Here is a 20557-nt window from a genome sequence, read left to right on the forward strand (position 1 = left end):
TAACTTGATAAATATGCTATTTATAGACACAGACTTGAGTCCAGCCTTATACATTAACATTTTATTTTATAAATGGAATTATTTTGTAATTCATATGTTACAAAAAAAAAAACAAAAAAAAAAAACCACTTAAGCCTAAGTATTTAGGCTTAAGCAGAGGCTATTGCAGTTTTCCTTTCTGAGACACCCACTACCCCTCAGCCTCAACGTGAATAAATCCATTTCGGGTCAGTAAGCTCAACTTTTTGAGAGAGGAGTGGTGCTCAAGTTTTTGAGACAGGAATGGTAAAAGTGGCAAACTACTGATGCCACTGTTACATCTAAATGCCACTGTAGGTATCCGAGTAAGAGAATCTTTATAGATTTGGACAAGCTACTTAACTTTTTGACTCTTAGTTTCTTTACCTGTGAGACAAATGTTTATATAAGGTGTTATCTAACATACTGTCCACCTCTGAGCTTAAACAATTTTGAGAAAAGAGTTTAATAGTTATAGTTTCAAAGTTGACTAACTCGTTGTAAAATAACTTGTGAAATGAAATAGTTCTACCCTTACAGAAAGAGTTAAAGTAACTAAAACATATATGTTTTCTTTTAAATCAATTAATTATTTCTATAAGAAACTGAGCTCTTCAGGTTATAAGATTCTACTCCTGGCTACCTCTGTCTATTAGACATTTAAGTGAACTAAGGAAATAGTTGCTTTGTCTTCAGAAGAAATATTCTAAAACCTAACAAATCATTGTTAAATGTATTAGGGACTGCTACAGATCATTAACAAGACAAACGTAATTATTCATAATTTAGAGATGGAGTAACAAAGCAAAACTAATGCAAATAAAATTAAGGATACAAATTTTACAAATATTGCAATTTCAAAAAAAATATGTATACAAGAAATAGCTTTGAGTAATTTCAAGAGAGGTCCATTAAAGCCAACTCCCTTTTTAGGATATAACCTATATAATAATTTCACCTTAGAAAGTTAGCAGATAGGAATGTTTTATTAATTTTTTTGGTTTTTAGGATAATTAAGATAAATTTTTACATCTTCATCACTTGTACGATATTATCTGACATATACTGCTAAAAAGTCTAATTGATTTTATGCTTTAATATTTATTATTTACTATATTTTAGTTAAAATACTTAAGAATTTTAAAGATCACTACAACATAGTCTTTACCCTAACAGAACTTCAAACCATTTTGAAGATAACATGGAATGGATTCTTTTCTATTCTATTCTAAAATATCATTATCAACACCATAGGTTTGACACAGTTCTTTATTATTTCTGCACTTGATATTATACCTTCTTAGAGTTGTAGTGATATTTATTTTGATACATTGCTGAGGCCAAGATAATTTGCCCAAACCAACAAAAGAAAATGAAGATTAAAATAAGGTTTCAAACTCTAGATTATCAACCAACTGATTCTTGCTAAGAATGCAGAACCTGACTGATGCTCATAAGGTGAATTAACCCTGAGCTGGGGGGTCTTGAGACTGTTTTCTTTTTTAAAATTTCATTTATTATATTAACAAAAATTTAAGTTGATCCTTATCACAAGTTTTAATTTTTTGCAACCAGATGTCACCTGCCAAATTGACGCAATCTTTAAACTTTGGAGATCCAGTGACCTGTCATTCTGATAATACAATTTGGTTTGTTAGTAGTATTTAAAGCTTATGCTGAAGACCCTTTCTACTATTTTGTGTGATCAACAGTACTAACCAATCATTTGTCATCTTTCTTTTTAGATTTTTTGAACACTTATATTAACTTTCCTTTTTAGAATATAAGTTCATTATGAACTTAGAGTCCCTCAAAATTTATTTCAATTAATCATGATGATTATTCTTTTTAAAAAACACATACAAGTGTACTTTAAAAAGTTCATTAAAAAGATTCATATTAGGGCCGGCCCAGTGGCGCACTTGGTAGAGTGCGGCGCTTGGGAGTGTGGTGGCGCTCCCGCCGAGGGTTCGGATCCCATATAGAGACCGGTCCGCTCACTGGTTGAGCGCGGTGCGGGCGCGACACCGAGAGTTGCGATCCCGTTGCCAGTCATGAAAAAAGAGAAAAAGGAAAAAAAAAAAAGATTCATATTAGGGCCGGCCCAGTGGCGCACTTGGTAGAGTGCGGCGCTTGGGAGTGTGGGGGCGCTCCCGCCGAGGGTTCGGATCCCATATAGAGACCGGTCCGCTCACTGGTTGAGCGCGGTGCGGGCGCGACACCGAGAGTTGCGATCCCGTTGCCAGTCATGAAAAAAGAGAAAAAGGAAAAAAAAAAAAGATTCATATTATCTTTTAATTCTATTTTTCTGATAACTTTTGAAGTACACTTTTGAAGTACTGGCCAGGTAGAGGCCCTGTAAGTTGGTTCCTTCAACATTTCAGGACCTCTGCAACATCCAATATCAGAGGATCCAAACTTACCCTGACTTTCCCTCACCATAAAACATAGAGTCAGCAAAAATTTGGCTTTGTTTTGTGTAGAATATCATCAGAGACCAAAATCTGGGTCTAGGAGCACATAGCAGTACAGGTGGTAGGTTAAAATGCTGTGGCACTTGTTGTTGAGTCACTTTTAAGAAAGACTAATAGAGATGCATGTGTGTATATATACATGTTACATTTACTATTTTAAGGTCAGGAGTAGACAATCATTTTTCAAATTCAACATACACTATTATGCCATACTTTTATTTTACTATAAGGTTTCATTGACTATACAGACTTTCTATTCTATTGTCAGAAATAAGTCAAAACAAGCAGAAGGTCAGAAATTCACATAGGTAAAACGATTAAAAAATTTACATAGGCCTCAATGACCAAAGTAATTAGCAGATAAAAAAAATCAAGATACACGTACAACTTAATCAGTATTAGACACTACCATTCAGAAGACTGGTCTAATACCATAGCAAAGTATTGATTCAGAGGAGGACTTGAATGCTACTGGCTGAAAATAGATTCTGACAATTTCGCCTATGCATATGTGTTATGAAACCTGCCTATTTTATGACTGTTTACTAGTGGTGTGACATAGAGTAAGTTATTTAGCCTGTGAGTCTCAGTTTGTCTGTTTTAAAAGGCAATAAAAATACCAGCAGCATAGGGTAGTTGTAAGATCTGAGATAATGTATATAAAGTACTTCCCAAAGTGACTGTCACAAGAATAGCCCAATAAAAGACAGTTACTATTACTAGGGGAATATAATATCAGAATTAAGAAAGAAAATAACCTCACCGTACTCTGCATAGGGTAGGCCATTCTATTATCCAATTTTGTATGCCAAATATTAGAAAAATATCAAAAAAATACTATAATTCAAAAAGACATTGCTCTGGAGAACAGTCTACAAATCATGTGATTTGAGGTGTGATTGACACAAAGTGGGAATATTAAGCTTAGAAATGAAATAATCAGAGTAGCCAAAAGGTTTCTTCATTTATATAAAGAGCAGCCACTCTTAAATCTACTGATGAAAATATAAAAAAGATGAAATAAAATAGCTAAAAGTAATGTTACAGACCAGGGGTTGGAAAACTATGGCCTGTGGGCCAAATCTGGCCTACCACCCATTTTTGTAATATAGTTTTACTGGAACACATTTGTTTCTTACTGACTATGGCTCCTTCTTAGCTACAACTGTAGAGGTAAGTAGTTGTAACAGACACTGTATAGCTCACAAAGCCTAAAATATTTACTATCTGTCTCTTTACCAGAACAGTTTGCTCACCCAAGCTATAGATGAATATTTTGTAATAAAAATATTCGCAATATATTGTTAAGTAGAAAAAACAGAATACAAAACTATGGGTAAGATGATATTTTAGAAGAGGTGTGTGGAGGTGTGTGTATGGATGTGTTGAGAAAAAAACTTAAGTACTACTGAAAACACTACAGGTAAATTTAATTTTGGTGCTTTCTATATTTTCCAAATTTTTGTAATGAATGAACATTAATTATGATATCAAATTAAAATGTTTTTTAATAAGAACAACAACAAAGGGGAGTTACATTTCTCCATTTTGCGGTACAGCAGGGGTCAGCAAACTTCTTATAGAAAAGGTCAGATAGTAAGTGTTTTCGGATTTGTGGATCATATGATCTCTGTCATTGTAGTGTGAAGTCACCCATGGACTATACTTAAATGAATGAGCATGGGTATGTTCTAATAAAACTTTATGGACACTGAAATTTGAATTTCATATCATTTAACATATCTCAAAGTATTCTTTTTCCCCCCATCATGTAAGAACATAAAAACCATCCTGTTTGCGGGCTGTGCAAAAACTAGAACTGCAGTGTATCTGGCCCATGGCTTAGATGAAAAAAAAAAAAACGTAGTGTTAGAAAAGTTTGAATTTGTCCCCTATTAATTTAAAATTTAGTGCAATCCCATTCAGAATCTCAGCATCTGCCTTCCTCAATGTCTCTCATTTTCATTTTTGTCATTTTTGTGAAATCTGCATAATGAGATATTGTTTTATATTTTCTGACCACTGCTTTTCTGAGTTAGGAACATTACTACACATATTTAGCCTAGCACTTACAATGAGAATTCTTTTAAGTGACTTTAATGTCCTTGCATAATAGAAACAATGTCTTTCTATCTAAACCTATAACAAAATAACCAACACCCCCACTGCATTTGAAAAGTGTTAGATTAGAAATCCACTTTTCTTTTCTTGTATTGACCCAATGGGTATACACTGGTAGTAAAAAAAAAATAGGTTTGGCAGTACTCATGGTACATAAAACACTACTGAGTTGTTGCATTGCTGTGACTCCCAGTGTGCCAAGCAGCACTGCAATGTGATGAGAGCATGACAAACATTCTTTGTTGAAACTACTTCACTCCATGGTTATGGCACAAAGCAGCCTCAGGCAATACCTAAATGAATAAGTGTGGCTCTCTTCCAATAAAACTTTTTATGGACACTCAAATTTAAATCTCATATAAATTTTACATGTCATATATTATTTTTCTTTTGTTTTTTTTTTTTTTCAATCACTTAAAAATTTAAAAACCATCCTTAGCTCACAGCCATACAAACACAGGTATTTGTGGTTTGCCAATCCCTGCACTAGAGAAAAGAACTAAGACCACTGAATTGCAGTTACAGGAAAGTAGTATTAAGGTTGGTATAAGGAAACATTCCTAACATTTTACTGTCACTTAAAAATAAAAATAGCTACTTTGTGAGGTAGTACATGTATTTAATAGAAAATACTGAACCCAAAGTTATATGGCCATCTGTTAAAAAAGTGATGAGAAATGGACTTCCAAATTGAAATGATGAGGTTTAAAGATACTTCCAGATATTGTTTTTACAAATAAATCCTACCTACATTTATTTATCCCAATATTAACTCTATATTTATCCCAATATTAACTCTAGCTTATGTTGGTGGTTGCTACATATCAGAGATAGAGAGAAGGAAAGGCAGTAGAACTAATACATACCATATAATGAATGTAGTCTATGTGAGAAAGACTGTGCAAAGCCAATCAGCCAACCCACCCATACTTAGAAAAACCCTTGGACCAACATAAAAAGATTGCCAAATAACTGTACATAGGTATGTTTCAAAATAAAATATACAAGGTAATCTTTTTTTGAATGATTCTGGCTTCAACTGGCTTTTTAGGTTAACAGACCAACTATTGATCACATAGGTTATACAGGATTTCCATTTTATAAACTTAAAATTCTCATCACACATTTTTTATTTTTACCTCATAAAGTGTGTTGTATGTGGTGACAGTCACAGTGTTTGTATGCAACATCAACCTTTCTCCAAGAAGAGTGAAAAGACTGTGGGTATGCATAATCTCAACTTTTCTCCTGGAGAGAAGGGGGGGAAAAAAACCATGAATATTCTCTGATCACATGACTTTTTAGATAAGAAAGCACAATTTATAAGGAGATACAGAATTACACACATAATGATTTTTACAAACTTCCATTCACAAAAAGAAACCATAGTTTATAACACAGCTGTCTTCTAGAGTTCCAAGATAGTAAACACTTCTCAAATAAAATATTTGTGCAAACTAAAATGAGAAATCTATGAATTATATAACATTTAATAAATTTTGACAGTTACCATCTTCAAATTTCTAATAACTATTTAGAAGTTATTTTTATGGAGTTAAAATTATTGGGTTCCTCTAACATAGGGACCACACAATTTTTAAGTCATTTCTGCTCAAATTCCAAGTATATAAATAGTCTGTAACAAATTTTAACATCAAGAATCCAAAATTATGGTTAAAAGTGAACACTGTAGCTAGATGTTGGGGTCATAAAACAAAATAACTTTACATAAGTAAAGACTCATCATTGCTTACATTTGTGGTCTACCAATGCATTAAAAAGCAAAACAAAACATCACCTTCCTACTTACTGTTGGCTGATTTAACTGTTTCCCTCCCCCCACAAACAATTATAATAGAAGGCTCTGTTAAAGGCTTCCTGCAACATTTAGCCCTAACTGGGGCATTACTACACACCTCTCATTTGTGTCACTTTCTTGGAATTTAAGATCTGGGTCTTCCTGTCTCCCACCTCTCAGTATTTCATTTCTTTCTTTGATTTTCTATTGTCTGTTTGGATTTGGCAACTATGACATAGTCTGACTACATAATCACCAAACTGTCTTCCTGGATTCACAGTTATATCACATTTCCAGTCTCTCCTACAGCTAGATGGGACCATTTAACTTAGTTCTACTCAATGAAATATGAGCATTAAAATTATGGCCTTTTTTTAGGCCTGACGTATAGAAAAAGCACTCATACACATCTTCTATGTTCTTTCTCCAAGCCAGCAACATAAGAACCATGTGATGAAGACAAGGGAGCCACAGATAGAAGATTCTTGAGTCTCTAAATCACTGATAGCAAGAGAATCACTGACTAGGGAAAACCCATTTGGATTTAAGAAAATACTATAGTAGTTTGACAAGTGACTAAAATTTCATTGTTTATCTGTACAGTAGCTATTGTTACCTTAATTAGTACAGAAATTAAATGATGAACCATTTATCTGATACCACTCACCTGGAAATCCTGTCTTCTAACATCTGCCTCCAAGCTCCATACTCCACAACAAAAGACACAGGACAGCTGGTCCCCCTCACTCAATCCTCCTTAGGGAGGATACAGCAAAATTATCTAAACCCAAGAGGAAGCTAGGGCATTTGTCCAATGGATTTGTTTGTAAGATGCTTAAATAAGACTAAGAAAGATCATCTGGCCATTAAAAAAGAACAACAAAAAATAAAAAAACAGGACAAATGGATATTATGGGATTATGGAGGGAAAGGCTTAAGTCTCTTCCAACTCAAGATACATCCATTAAAAGGAGACCTGACATTTTCATTTGCTCCCAATCAGGAAATAACAAATGCCAAAGTATTGCCTTTGATATATCTCTCTGCTACAAGGAGCTGGTACCTATATTCAAATTAGGCTATCTGAACCTTAGAATAATCTCTTAACTGTGCCAGTACAACTTCAGCTACCAAAGAAATTCATACCCTCTTGATCATATCCTCCAATATAAATGTTCATACTGATGCTTAATTCTACATATGGGGGGAACTTGAAGATAGTGTGCATACACCAGGGAAGAAATGGATGAGCTTTCTCCTGTGGTTTGCTTTAAAACAATATTTACCAATAAACTTTGCTGCACAGCAGTTAAGAGATAACGAAAAATGACATCCATCATCTCAGGCAGGGAATGGGTGCACTTGCCCTGCACATGACATCATAATGTTTCCCACAAGACCTCTGATGAAAAACCTAGCTCTATGGATTCTGTTTAGGAAATGCCTCAGTAGGACATTCACTGGAGAAACTAACATTTTAAACCTGTTTACCTTTAAGACCTAGATAGACTTCAGCCTTTAGTGCTTATGTGCTTTTACCTCGAGTTTTACAGGATTTCTGCCCACTTGGATCAAGAATATAATCTTTCTCTTTTTTTAAAGAATAACATTTTACTCATACAAATTACAGATTTTTTAGCTTACTAAACACTACACTGAAACATATTCTAATTCCTTCTTCACAAAACAAAGAAGGTTCTTTGGTGGATGGTCAAAGAAATATTTCTTATAACAAATTCAAAAAATATGCCACAACAGTGAAAACAAAAAAAAAAAAAAGGAAAGATAAAGAAAACTCCTAATTCCACAATCCAGACATAATCATAATATCAGCTTATATTCTTCTAGATAAATAGCTTTGCTATATATTTGATAGATACAAATAATATCAGTACAATGGAAATTATTCTATAAGATAATTTGAGTGTATACATTTGAAATTGTTCTGCCTTCCTAGTGAATTATACCTTTTTCGTTATATGCTGCCCTCTTTATCCTCATTAATTTTTTTGGCATAAAGTTTATGTTGGTTTATTTAAGTTTTACTAGCTTTTATCATTTTATTTATTTATTTATTTATTTTTCCTTTTTTGTCTTTTTTACTGACCGGTAACGGGATCGCAACTCTCGGTGTCACGCCCGTACCAGGGACCGGCAACGGGATCACAATCCTCGGTGTTGCGCCCGCACCGCGCTCAGCCAGTGAGCGGGAACCGGTCTCCACATGGGATCCGAACCCTCGGCGGGAGCACCACCGCGCTCCCAAGCAGCACACTCTCCAGTGCGCCACCGGGCCGGCCCATTATTTTTAAAATAAGTAGTAACTTCACCTAGATAAAAAATAATGATGACATAAAAAGACAGAGAGATTTCACACCTAACTCGTGTCCCTCCCGCCTCATTCACAGCAAGTCCCTCCCCCCATAAACATTTTTCTTGATTTCTCATCTCCTTATCAACCTCTCCCTTCTCTTTAACACACTTTATTTTTTAGAACAGTTTTACGTTCACGTAAAATTAAGCAGAAAAGTCCAGAGTTCCATATAACCCCTCCCCCCACATACACACAGCCTTCCCCACTATTAACATCCCCCACCAGAGTGGTACAAATGTTATAATTGCTTGCCAACTTTTTTAATGCAAATAAAAATATCTTTTTTACCTTCCTTAAAAAGGCAGCATATCTTTTTACATATATCACTGCTGTAGTCGTCTGAGATGGCAGCTTTATTATACACTAAAATCCTACAAGTACTTGGGTCAATCTACTGACTTTCAATTTCATTCTTCTGCTCTGTCTATTCATAAATAAGTACTACATCGTTTTATTTATTAGAATATTATATTTGATTTAATATTGTAGGGTTAGCTTCCCCTTGTTCTCTTTGTCTTTGTTCTTCTTCAGTTTCACTTCACAGTGACATTTTTTGCTAATTTTTCCTTCTCAGACCTCATTTTCCTTCCAAAATCTGAGAAATCTGGCCTTTCATCAAATCTGTAAAATTGTTCAGTAATTTTCTTTGAATATTGCTTCTTCTCCATTTTCTCTTCCCTTTTTCTGTAACCCTCATTAGCCATATTTGAAGCCTTTCATTCTTTCTCTGTATCTCGTAACCTCCCCTTTCATTTGTCATCTTGTCTCTTGATGCTGCATTCTAGGTAATTTCTTCATTTATATCTTCCAGTTCACCAATTCTTTCTGAAGTTTTATCTAACCTTTCTAACATGTCCATGCAGTTGTGAATTCAAATTGCTACTTTTTCATTTACAAAAGTTACTTAGGGTTTTTATTTTTATTTATTTATTTTAACAGCATGGCTTGTTTTAAAATTGCCTTGTTTCTTAAGTCTTGTTTCTCTTTCTTTTTGGAATATGAGAATTTCCCTTACTTTTGTTTGCTCAGCTATACATTTAAAAGGATTTTTGACATATTGTATCCAATACTGCAAAGTTTTTAGTAGTACAAAAACTATTTTTCATCATTTTTCTCCCTCAAGCACTCTTATTAGTCATATGTTAAATTTCCTATTTTCTATGGCTTTATTCTCTTCTCTTACTTTAAATTTTTGATCCATGCTTTAAGATCTTCCAGTCTACTAATTTGGGTGAAATGGGAAAGAAAATCAATAGCTGAAGAGGCAGAATGTCACCTTTGGTGCTCTGCTTGAATCTCAAATGCTCTTTGTAAAAATAAAATTCAAATGTTCCACCACATCCTTCACCATAGTTCCATTTCATTAGGTGTGTAGTTTGATGATTCTCTTTTATTTCCGGTCTGGCTTATAGTCACCTTTAGGTTAGTTGTTATTTTTCATTATTTACAGAGGCAAGATCAGATCTCATGGCTGTGAATTTAAATGACAGGATCTCTGCAGGTGTTGTAAGGCAAAGCATCCTCTAAACTCACTTATTTCCGGTCTGGCTTATAGTCACCTTTAGGTTAGTTGTTATTTTTCATTATTTACAGAGTCAAGATCAGATCTCATGGCTGTGAATTTAAATGACAGGATCTCTGCAGGTGTTGTAAGGCAAAGCATCCTCTAAACTCACTGACCTGTAGTACAAAACTTGGCAAGCTGTAAGTCCTGGTACATGGGCTGCTGAAGCCAGCATTCTAGCATTCTAATCTCCCTGCACACTCACAAGTTTAAGAACAGGAAAATTTATCCCACCATTTCAGGTACCTCTTGACCTTCTGGTAGTCACTTACATAGAAGTCAATTTTAATATACCTCTGAGGTAGGGGTGGGGCTGGGGGAAGAGGAAAGCAGATGAGGGCAGGGATCTTTGAGGGCAAAGCACCTCTCAAGATCTGCTGCTTTTCAGTCTTTACCACAGGGCTCTAACAAGCAGCTTCAGCTGCTTGTCCCCATGTGAAAGAAATCCCATTAGCAGTTCTCTTGTTTTCTCTACTGGTACCCCAAAGAACACAAAGACTCATTTGTACCCAGGTACACACTAGAACCAACATTTGGTTAATGACAGCCAAATAGCTTGGAGTTGAGAGAAGAGGGGAAGGAAACTTCTTTCCAACTGCCAGACCCCAGAATGCATATCATGCCTTGCTTTTTACTGACAGAAAACTGGTTCTGCCAGAAAAACTGGACTAATTTCAACTAGTTTAATTAGTTTAATTCAAAAAAGAAAGAAACCATTAAGGTAAGCATGTGTCAAGATATAACAGGCCTATAACTAACAAATATAGACAGCAGGTCGATACATGTAATTACCAACAGTACATTTTACAGCATGGTTATCTTGGAGAATTCACCCAGAACTTACAATGTTTGAAGTTAAAACAGTAGAAAAACACACTAGGTTGAGAATTTTTATTTCCACAGTGGATGTCTGATAACACACGCCTTAAATTTTTTATAAGCTAAAATTAATCATAGCGGTATAATGGTCCAGTACTTGAGTATTCTGTTCAAGTGTCTGAACCATTTGTTAGAAATTCTGTTCTGAGGATAACTATCATCAGGCTGCCTCCATGCACAAACAGTATGGCTTTCTATTCAAGCATATGTCCAAGTTTATCTCCTCAATTTTATATAACTTTTTATTTTGGAAAATTTTTGATTCTCAAGAAAGTTGAAAAGATAGTACAGAAAGTTCCCATATTCTATTTGGTCAGCCTCCCCTGATGTTAACATCTTTCCTAACCACGGTACATTTGTCAAAACTAAGAAGTCGACATTGATATATTATCATTAAGTAATGTGCAGACTTTATTCAGATTTTACCAGTTTTCTACTATGTGCTTTTTCTGTTCAGGATCCAATCAAGAACACCACCTTTCATTTAGTTATCATGTCCCTTTAAATTCCTCTGGTCTATGGCAGTTTCCCTTTTCTTGTTTTTAATGCCATGGACAGTTTTGAAGAATACAGGTCAGGTATTTTGTAGAATGTACCTCAATTTGGGTATGTATAGTGATTTCTCTTAAACTGCAGTTATTTTTTGGAGGAAAGAATACCACAGAGGTGAAGTGCCCATCTCATCACCTCATATCACAAAGTACATGATATCAACATGACATATGACCAGTTATGTTAACCTTTACCAACAGTGAAAAATACTGTCAGGTTTCACTATTCTTTGGAAGTAAATAAGTAAGACCATCCCAAACTCAAGCAGAGGAGATTTAAGTTCCTAGTTTCTAGAGGAGTGAGTAGCTAACATTTATTACTTAATATAGACTTCTTAATTTTATTGATAGATGTTGCACCTATTTCTAGCTCAGCTAACAATTAAAGTCTATGGTTTATCTCGAAACCTATATTCTAGATACTTGACAGAAATTATAAACTAGGTGTTAAAAGGGACCAACACACCCAGACTTCAGTTTAGCTTCATCCATGGACCCAAGTAAGATTTTTACACCCAGACAATAATCCCTCCATATTCACAAATAAGATGCTCAGTTTGGATATCTCGTATTTCAACAGTTTTAAAGATACTTCTCTTAGGTTTTTAGATATACGATCAAATCATCTATAAATAATGATACATATTTCCTCCTTTCTAGTAATTGTGCATTTTATCTGTTTCAGATCTTGAATAATAATTAATATTAATGATTAAAGTACAGAGGAATCACTTGTCTCATTGTTGATCTGAAAGTTTCTAGTGTTTCATATTTATATTTGATGTCAACTATTTAAGGTAAATATCTCATACTGAAGAAAAAATTCTACCTGCTTCCTGTAACTTTTTGCTACCTATTCAAATTATCACAGGGAGTATACTGTGATTAACCACTTTACATCTAATATCTCATTTACCCTTAAAATTCTATGAGGGAAGCAAGTAGAGAATAGAATAATGGTTACCAGAGGCCTGGAAGGGAGGGGGAGGGAGAGGAGAAGTGGTGGACAAAATTATGTTATCTACCCTAAGTGAATCACTGTGCGTATATGCATATGTTGAAACAACACACTGTACCCCACAAATATGTACAAGTAAGGGGAGGGAGAGGAGAAGTGGTGGACAAAATTATGTTATCTACCCTAAGTGAATCACTGTGCATATATGCATATGTTGAAACAACACACTGTACCCCACAAATATGTACAAGTAATTTTTTTTTTTAATTCTATGAGTTTTACTCATTTAAAGAGGAAAAATCTGAGCTTCAAGGATATTTCCAAGGCCACACAGAAAATACGTGGTTATGCCAGAATCCTACATGTATTTTATTAATCAATTATTTAAACTATCAACCTACATATGCTTTCTTTTGCATGTTATTTTTGACTGTCAGACAATTTTACAGTCATATTGAGAGGAATAATTCAAACTTAATTCTCTGTGTAGCTAAGTTAAGTAAAAGTGTTAGCCTCAGTCCTTTTGCTTCATGACTGCTCCAATAGAGAACTCTTCATTTTAACTAATAAGCCATTGATTTTATTCAATCTAACTTCATTAATAATATAATTAGTGGAAATTTATAAGTGGCTTGTTATTTTTAAAATTTATAGTTTTTTAACAATGTTATTATTGAATAAAATGTTTCAATAGGTAACATTCTCATGGTTAAAAATTAAAATGATCCACATCCACATTCCTTTCCAATGACTTTCCATTAAGAACCACTGTTATTGATTTCTTATTTCTCATGTAATTTAGTAGATTTTCTTACTGTAAATATAAGAACTACTATATTCTTATATTCTCTTTTTTAAACAAAAAAGAGCATCATTCAGTCTTTTATAACACTTAACAATATACATATGATATCAAATAATAGAAAATTATCTGATTGGTTTTGTTTCACAACTGCATAGTCTTCCATTTTACAGATGAAGCACAATTTATTTAACAAGTCCCCTATTTATAGAAATTTAAGATTTCTCCTAACCTTTATTCTCATAAACAACTTAACAATGAACAATTCTGAATAACTGTCATTTCACATGTGTACAAGTGATGAATTGCAGGTTAAAAAGTACATATGTATTTGCAGTTTTGACAGACATCAATCAAAATTAATGAACTGCACTCCACATGGAGTTGTACTAATTCATAATCCAGTCAGTTAGCAGTGTGTGAGTGTGCTTGCTCCTCCTAAAACCTTGCTAACAGAGATGGTTGTCAAATTTTGGGAGTTTTGTTAATCTAATATGTGAAAAATGGTATCTCACTTTAGTTTTAGGTTATATTTTTCTTATTACAAGTAAGGTTCAGCTCTTTTCAAATGTTTATGTACCATGTGTATTTTCCTCTATTAGCAGACCATTCATACCCTTTCCCTATTTTTCTGCTGGGTTATCTTATCAATTTCTAGGGAAAGCTATGCAAAATTACTACTTCAGACTCTGGATTTCCTCAGTTTCTATGTTAATTACAGAAATTATCATTTATTTTCTGTATTTGTTTTTGCCCTTCCTCAAGATGCTAAATGATGACTGATCCATTTTTAGCATGATATTTAAAAATCCGCCTTTTAAATGCTTTTCGGTCTTCTAAATCATTAATTCCTACTTTCTATTTGTTAATCCTTCCACTTTTCTTCAACTTATTTGGATATTCTTTTGCTTTTTTTTTTTTGGTAGGTGGTTGGTAAAGGGATCCAAACCTTTGACCTTGATGTTACAAAGTGATGCTCTAACCAACTGAGCTAACCAGCCAGCCCAGGTTATTCTTTTTCTAACTTTTACTTAATTCTTTTTTTCTGTCTTTCTTTTTCATTGATCTACAGCTACGAATATTCATCTAAGCACTTCTTTAGCTATATTCCACAGTTTTTTTTCAAAGTTGTCTAAAAATTTCTGAAATTTCAATGTTTATTTTCTCTTTTTATACAAAGCTATTTAAGAAGTTTTAAATTTCTAGGTAGAAAAACTTTTTGATTTCTGATTTTGTTCTTATTTGCTAATTTTATCACATGTTAATAAGAGAATCTTGTCAGTTTTGTTTCTCTGTTTCCAAATTTTTCTTTGATGTCTACTACACCATGTCAAACTTTCATTAATGTTCCAGGGACACTGGAAGTTATATTCTCCATTTACATCGTACACAGTTCAATCTATACAATCAGATTTACCTCATTTTTTAGATTATTTTCTCTTTTGACTTTCTGTAGGCTGAAACAGGTAAATTAAAGTTTGTTTTAAGGTTTTAAACTACAAGTGATTGTTTACTTCTCCTGTAACTTCTGTTTTATGAATGTTTCAACCTTTAGCATTATAAAGTATACTTCCTTATCTAATGTTTATTGCTTTTTTGGCTTGTATTTTTTTTTTCTCCCTTTTGGAATGGGAATATGTTCCCTATGTTTGTCTCACCTTTGTATCTTGGAAGTATATAACTTGTATTGATTTCACAGATGGGACTTTGTGTGTGTGTGTGTGTGTGTGTGTGTGTGTGTGTGTGTGTGTGTGTGTTCGTGTGATACATTATTACTTATTTATTATTTTTTAAAATATTTTATTTTATTTTGTCAATATACAATGTGGTTGATTATTGTGGCCAATTAACGAAACCTTAGCAATGTCCTTTCTGTATGCTTGTCGTATCAATTGGGTATATTCCCAGCAGTGGGATAGCTGGGTCATATGGTAGATCTATCTGTAATTGTTTGACGAACCTCCAAACCACTTTTCATAGAGGCTGCACCATTTTGCAGTCCCACCAACAATGTATGAGAGTTCCTTTACCTCTGCAACCTCGCCAGCATTTATCGTTCAGAGTCTTTTGGATTTTAGCCATCCTAACTGGGGTGAGATGGTATTTCAGTGTGGTTTTGATTTGCATTTTCCGAATGCTGAGTGATGTTGAGCATTTTTTCATGTGTCTGTTGGCCATTCGTATATCTTCCTTAGAGAAATGCCTATTTAGCTCTTTTGCCCATTTGTTAATTGAGTTGCTTGTTTTTTTCTTGTAAAGTTGTTTGAGTTCCTTGTATGTTCTAAGTATTAATCCTTTGTCGGATGTATATTTTGCAAATATTTTCTCCCACTCTGTTGGTTGTCTTTTAACTATGTTCATTGTTTCTTTTGCTGGTTAGAAGGTCTTTAGTTTGATATAATCCCATTTGTTTATTTTTCCTTTGGTTGCCTGTGCTTTTGGGGTCTTATTCATGAAGTCTGTGTCCAGACCTATTTCCTGAAGTGTCTCTCCTATGTTTTCTTTAAGAAGTTTTATTGTTTCAGGGTGTATATTTAATTCTTTAATCCATTTTGAGTTGACTTTAGTGTATGGTGAAAGGTATGGGTCTAGTTTCATTCTCCTGCATATGGATATCCAGTTATCCCAGCACCATTTGCTGAAGAGGCAGTCTCTTCCCCAGTGTATAGGCTTAGTGCCTTTGTCAAAGATCAGATGGCTGTAGGTGTGTGGGTTGATTTCTGGATTCTCTATTCTATTCCATTGATCAGTGTGTCTGTTTTTATGCCAGTACAATACTGTCTTGGTTATTATATCTTTGTAGTATAGTTCAAAGTCAGGTAGTGTTATGCCTCCAGCTTCCAATTTGCCCCATATTAAGATCATGATTCTTGCTTCTTCTGTTGTATGTCTGCATTTATGTGGTATACCTTTAGCCATCACTTTGGTTTTTTGGTATGTTTCCTACATATAGAACTAAGTTTTATTGTCATCAATTGTAATTTTTTTCTTATAATTGGTGATTTATAAAAGCTTTTGCATTTATTTTTTGACAGATATGTCTAGTTTGGGATATGTCATATTTTATGTTATGCTTATTGAACTTAACAGATTTTTTAAGAGTTCCATTATATGTTTTTAGTCTTATACATACAGAGCTTTCATATTTGGAAAGCTTCATAGTTTTATTGAACTGTTTATCTTTGTAACTGTAAAATAATAAGTAATCCTCATAAAGTCAGCAATTACTCTCAATTTTTCCTCTCTTCTGCACCATCAGATTTTATTCAATAGAACTATATTTCTAATATTTCATTTGTCACCTTACATGCAATTCCTTTGACTTTTTGGTCTTACTCTACTTTCCTTCTTTCCTCAGTCCTCTTCCAATTCATTATAGTTGTATCTTTTCTGCATTATTAGAGCATATAAAAAGTAATTTCTGGTCTGTCACACTAATTCAAACATTTATTTTAGTCTTAGTTTTACTGTTTCATTTATTCAGTGTTCACCAGCAGTCCTTAGCTGTAGTTTCTCCAAACATTCCTAATTGGCTGAACTTTGTCCCCAGAAATTTTCTCAAGAATTACTCACCAAAACAACTGCCTGTATGGTTAAAAATTATTTGGCAACCCCCCCTTTTACTTAAAGGAAAGTTTGGCTCCCACTTTCTTCATTTGAGTATCTTATGGTTGTTGCTCTAAAGTTTTCTATATTGAAGGTTGTTTTAGACAACTCTAAGGCCAGACTCATTTTTTCCCCCTTATTTGCACACTGCTATACAAAGGATTCTTAAATAAGTCCAATAATACACCTTCGTGCTGACCATTCCAGGTCAATCTTCCCTGGTACACAATATCCTTTAAATAAGGATGGCAAAATCTTATATTAGGACGTCACTAAATTATAGCTTTAAATATTTGTTTTGTTCCATTGTTTTGCTTGTCTTATCTTGAAACTCCATTTATGCCACTGTTGGAATTTCTTTACCTCCTGCATCAATCATTTTCTTTCCAATCCTTCTAAACACTTATATTTTCATCTGTACGTGTTATTGGTTTTGATTTCACTTTCATCTTCTGTGTATCTTACTATGCTAGACACAGATTTTATCTTTGTTTCAGCTTTCCAATTTAATTTTTATTTGTGTGATAGATATTTTCCTCCAATATTTTTCCAAAGTTTTGGTAGCTCATGATTCAACACTTCCATGTTATACTACCATTTCTTCCAACTTCTTGAAATTCTGTTTAGTGGTGGTCCTTCCTCAGAAGCAATTCAATTACTTCTTACTTTTGTAACTTATGCTAAAAATTTAACCACAATTAATACATGTTCCATAGCAAAGTTTTTCTGGTAAGTATTCTTCATTTGCTGGTTGGTTTTGCTTATTTTTTCCAGTTTTTTATTTTATGCATGGATGCTGTGTCAATTCTTTTGAGTCAAATTTTACTGGACTGGACCAATCATTTGCAAGAGATTTCCACACGTGTGTGAAAGAGAAGGGCCAAGGGTAATCCTTCTATTTTATAATCCAAAAACTGTCTCTCTACAGCCACAGAAACAGACTGCCTCCTACAAATATGGCTTATCTGTACAACTCTGTTATGCATTTTCTGTTTCTCTGAAACCAATTTGATTCAAAAAGAATTCTGCTATCAGCCATGATATATGTGTATCTATTATTTCAGACAAAGGATCTATTTTTGCACCTTCAGTGAGCCTTTCATCTTCAGAAAGTGTACTTTCACTGATGCTTTGTTAGATTTGCTATCACGGAACCCTCTCACCATTCTTTTTATATTTTCTCTTTTCTTTATCCTTCACAGCTTTTACCCAATCTTAGCAGCTTTAAGCAGCTGATACTGATACCTCAGTATTCATGAGTTGTTACCCATCTTCTAATTTGGCGAACAATTGTGTTAGTGGGAGATTTTATTTGCATTTGCTTATAAATTTTCCATTTTCTTATAAATTTATAAGATGGTTGCATTACTTATAAATTTTACAGGAAGAAAGGTAGAAAGAGAATACCTTAACCATATTTACACAAGAAATTTCTTGTTACTTTTAATTTTGTACTATCTGTGAGTATTCATCTTTTTCTATTTTTTATTTTTTTAATTTTTCTATGTTTTTAGACGTGTTTTCTTGACATTTTTTAATAGGTTGCATCTGAGACTATGATCCTTTAATTTTCTCTGAGTCAATTTCTTTTACTTGCTATAGTTAAATGAGCAGTGCTTATCTTTCAATATTAAAAGTGCATATGCTTCTCACTCCCAGTATTCTATTACATTTTTCTACAATCCTGACTTTATTCGAACTAATCCCTACTACTACAATGCCTTTGTTCTCCCTGACTTAACTGTTGACTTAGTACCAAAATGGAAAAAAAAATATCTACACTTCTAAACTATCCAGCATGTTAGATACGTCTCATCTGAACTTTGTGCAGTTTTCATCAATGTTACCACAAAACTCTTTGTAAATTTAAATGCCAGAAAGAATTGGCAACAGTGGGGCTCTGAGAGGAACCCCATCTAGCAATACTTAAATGATAGTACTACTTCCTCAGGTTCATTTATACAGGAAATAAATTTTTTAAAGAATATTAATGCACTAGACAACATAGTATGAACTTCAATCATTAAATCAGCAGTCATTACTTATAGAAAAAATGTTTTTTTTTTTTAATGTATCTAAATTCTGGATTAGGGGGAAGAAATAAAGTATTCTAGGATCTTCAAGTCACAAAGTAATCAACAAGCCTCATTATTAGAAAAGAATATAGGGCCGGCCCGGTGGCGCACTCAGTAGAGGGCGGCGCTTGGGAGTGCGGCGGCGCTCCCACCGAGGGTTCGGATCCCATATAGAGACCAGTCCGCTCACTGGTTGAGCGTGGTGCAGGCGCAACACCGAGGGTTGCGATCCTGTTGCCGGTCGCGGTGCGGGCACGACACCGTGGGTTGCAATCCCATTACCAGTCACAAAAAAAGACAAAAAGAAAAAAAAAAAAAAGAAAGAAAGAAAAGAATATAAACTAATAATGAAATATTAAATCAGCATATAAACATAAGGTCAGCTCTCAGAGAAACCTTCCCTTTGACAAAAAAATTGTCATTGAAATCATATCCATATGTGCTTTATTTTATTTTGACAAAATATTTTATTGTATCCTTAAAATGAACAATATTTTCAGGAAGAAAATAGAAATAAACTTAATATTTCTTAGATTGTGATCTTGTTCCATAATCTACTACTAATAAAACATTACTTCATAAAGCATGTTTATAATTTTTACTGCAGAAAGGTATTATTTTCCACTGTTAGATTTTTCCATCAAATTTCATATGCTACATTAGTACAAAACTCATCAAAACACAATTTCAGTAGAAATTTCTGTAATTCATTATGAAAAACATCAACTTACTTGTGACCTAAATGCTTCAGAAAGTATCCTAGAACCTTCAGAGCTTGAACCCAAATACTTTCACTTTTAGAAGCCAATAATTTGTAGATCACCCTAAAAATAAATAATCTTTTAAGTATTAAATAATATTAAAATAAAAACATTGTATATTTTGCAATAAATTATAAACATATAAAATAAATCCCAGGATTTATAATTATTAGGAAAAGTTCAAAATTAGCATCTTTAATTAATTTTTCTTTAAGCTTGGCATTCAAATATATACTCAAAGGGCAATGTGATTGTTTGTTCATAAGTACGGCCTCAAAGCACATTGAACGAAAATTTTCAATTTTAAGATACCTGCTTAGTTAAGCCACATTTTCTCCTCTCTTAGAATTGCCCCCATTTGAACTTGATGACCTTGTTTTCTTGGTCATGGCTAAGTGGACTATAAGCAGACACCTGCCAATTATTTTTCCTTTCTGAGAACTTGGAATGAGGTTTGAGAAATAATATCTCGTCTTTGCTGGGCTCTTGAATTACAAAATGATTTAAAACAAACTAAGACAGCAATGTTCTGTTTCTGTTCAGAGAGACTTGTCAACATACAGAAGAAAGAATGAA

The 20557-nt window shown here is 33.7% G+C and overlaps 1 protein-coding gene across 1 annotated transcript in view; it reads right to left on the bottom strand.

Annotated features, from left to right (window-relative positions):
* Nucleotides 1-20557, bottom strand: part of LOC103586076 (neurobeachin) — a gene marked incomplete at its 3' end in the record, with an annotated part of 263314 nt that overhangs the window by 64747 nt on the left and 178010 nt on the right. Inside the window, exons 17-18 of the mRNA XM_008567211.1 lie at nt 19952-20044; nt 5753-5861 (exon numbers count right to left, since the gene is read on the bottom strand). Coding sequence (XP_008565433.1) covers nt 5753-5861; nt 19952-20044 — 202 coding nt within the window. The remainder of the gene's footprint in view (nt 1-5752; nt 5862-19951; nt 20045-20557) is intronic.

This window comes from Galeopterus variegatus, unplaced genomic scaffold (assembly GCF_000696425.1).
Source record: "Galeopterus variegatus unplaced genomic scaffold, G_variegatus-3.0.2 Scaffold304, whole genome shotgun sequence".
Taxonomy (NCBI): Eukaryota; Metazoa; Chordata; class Mammalia; order Dermoptera; family Cynocephalidae; genus Galeopterus; species Galeopterus variegatus.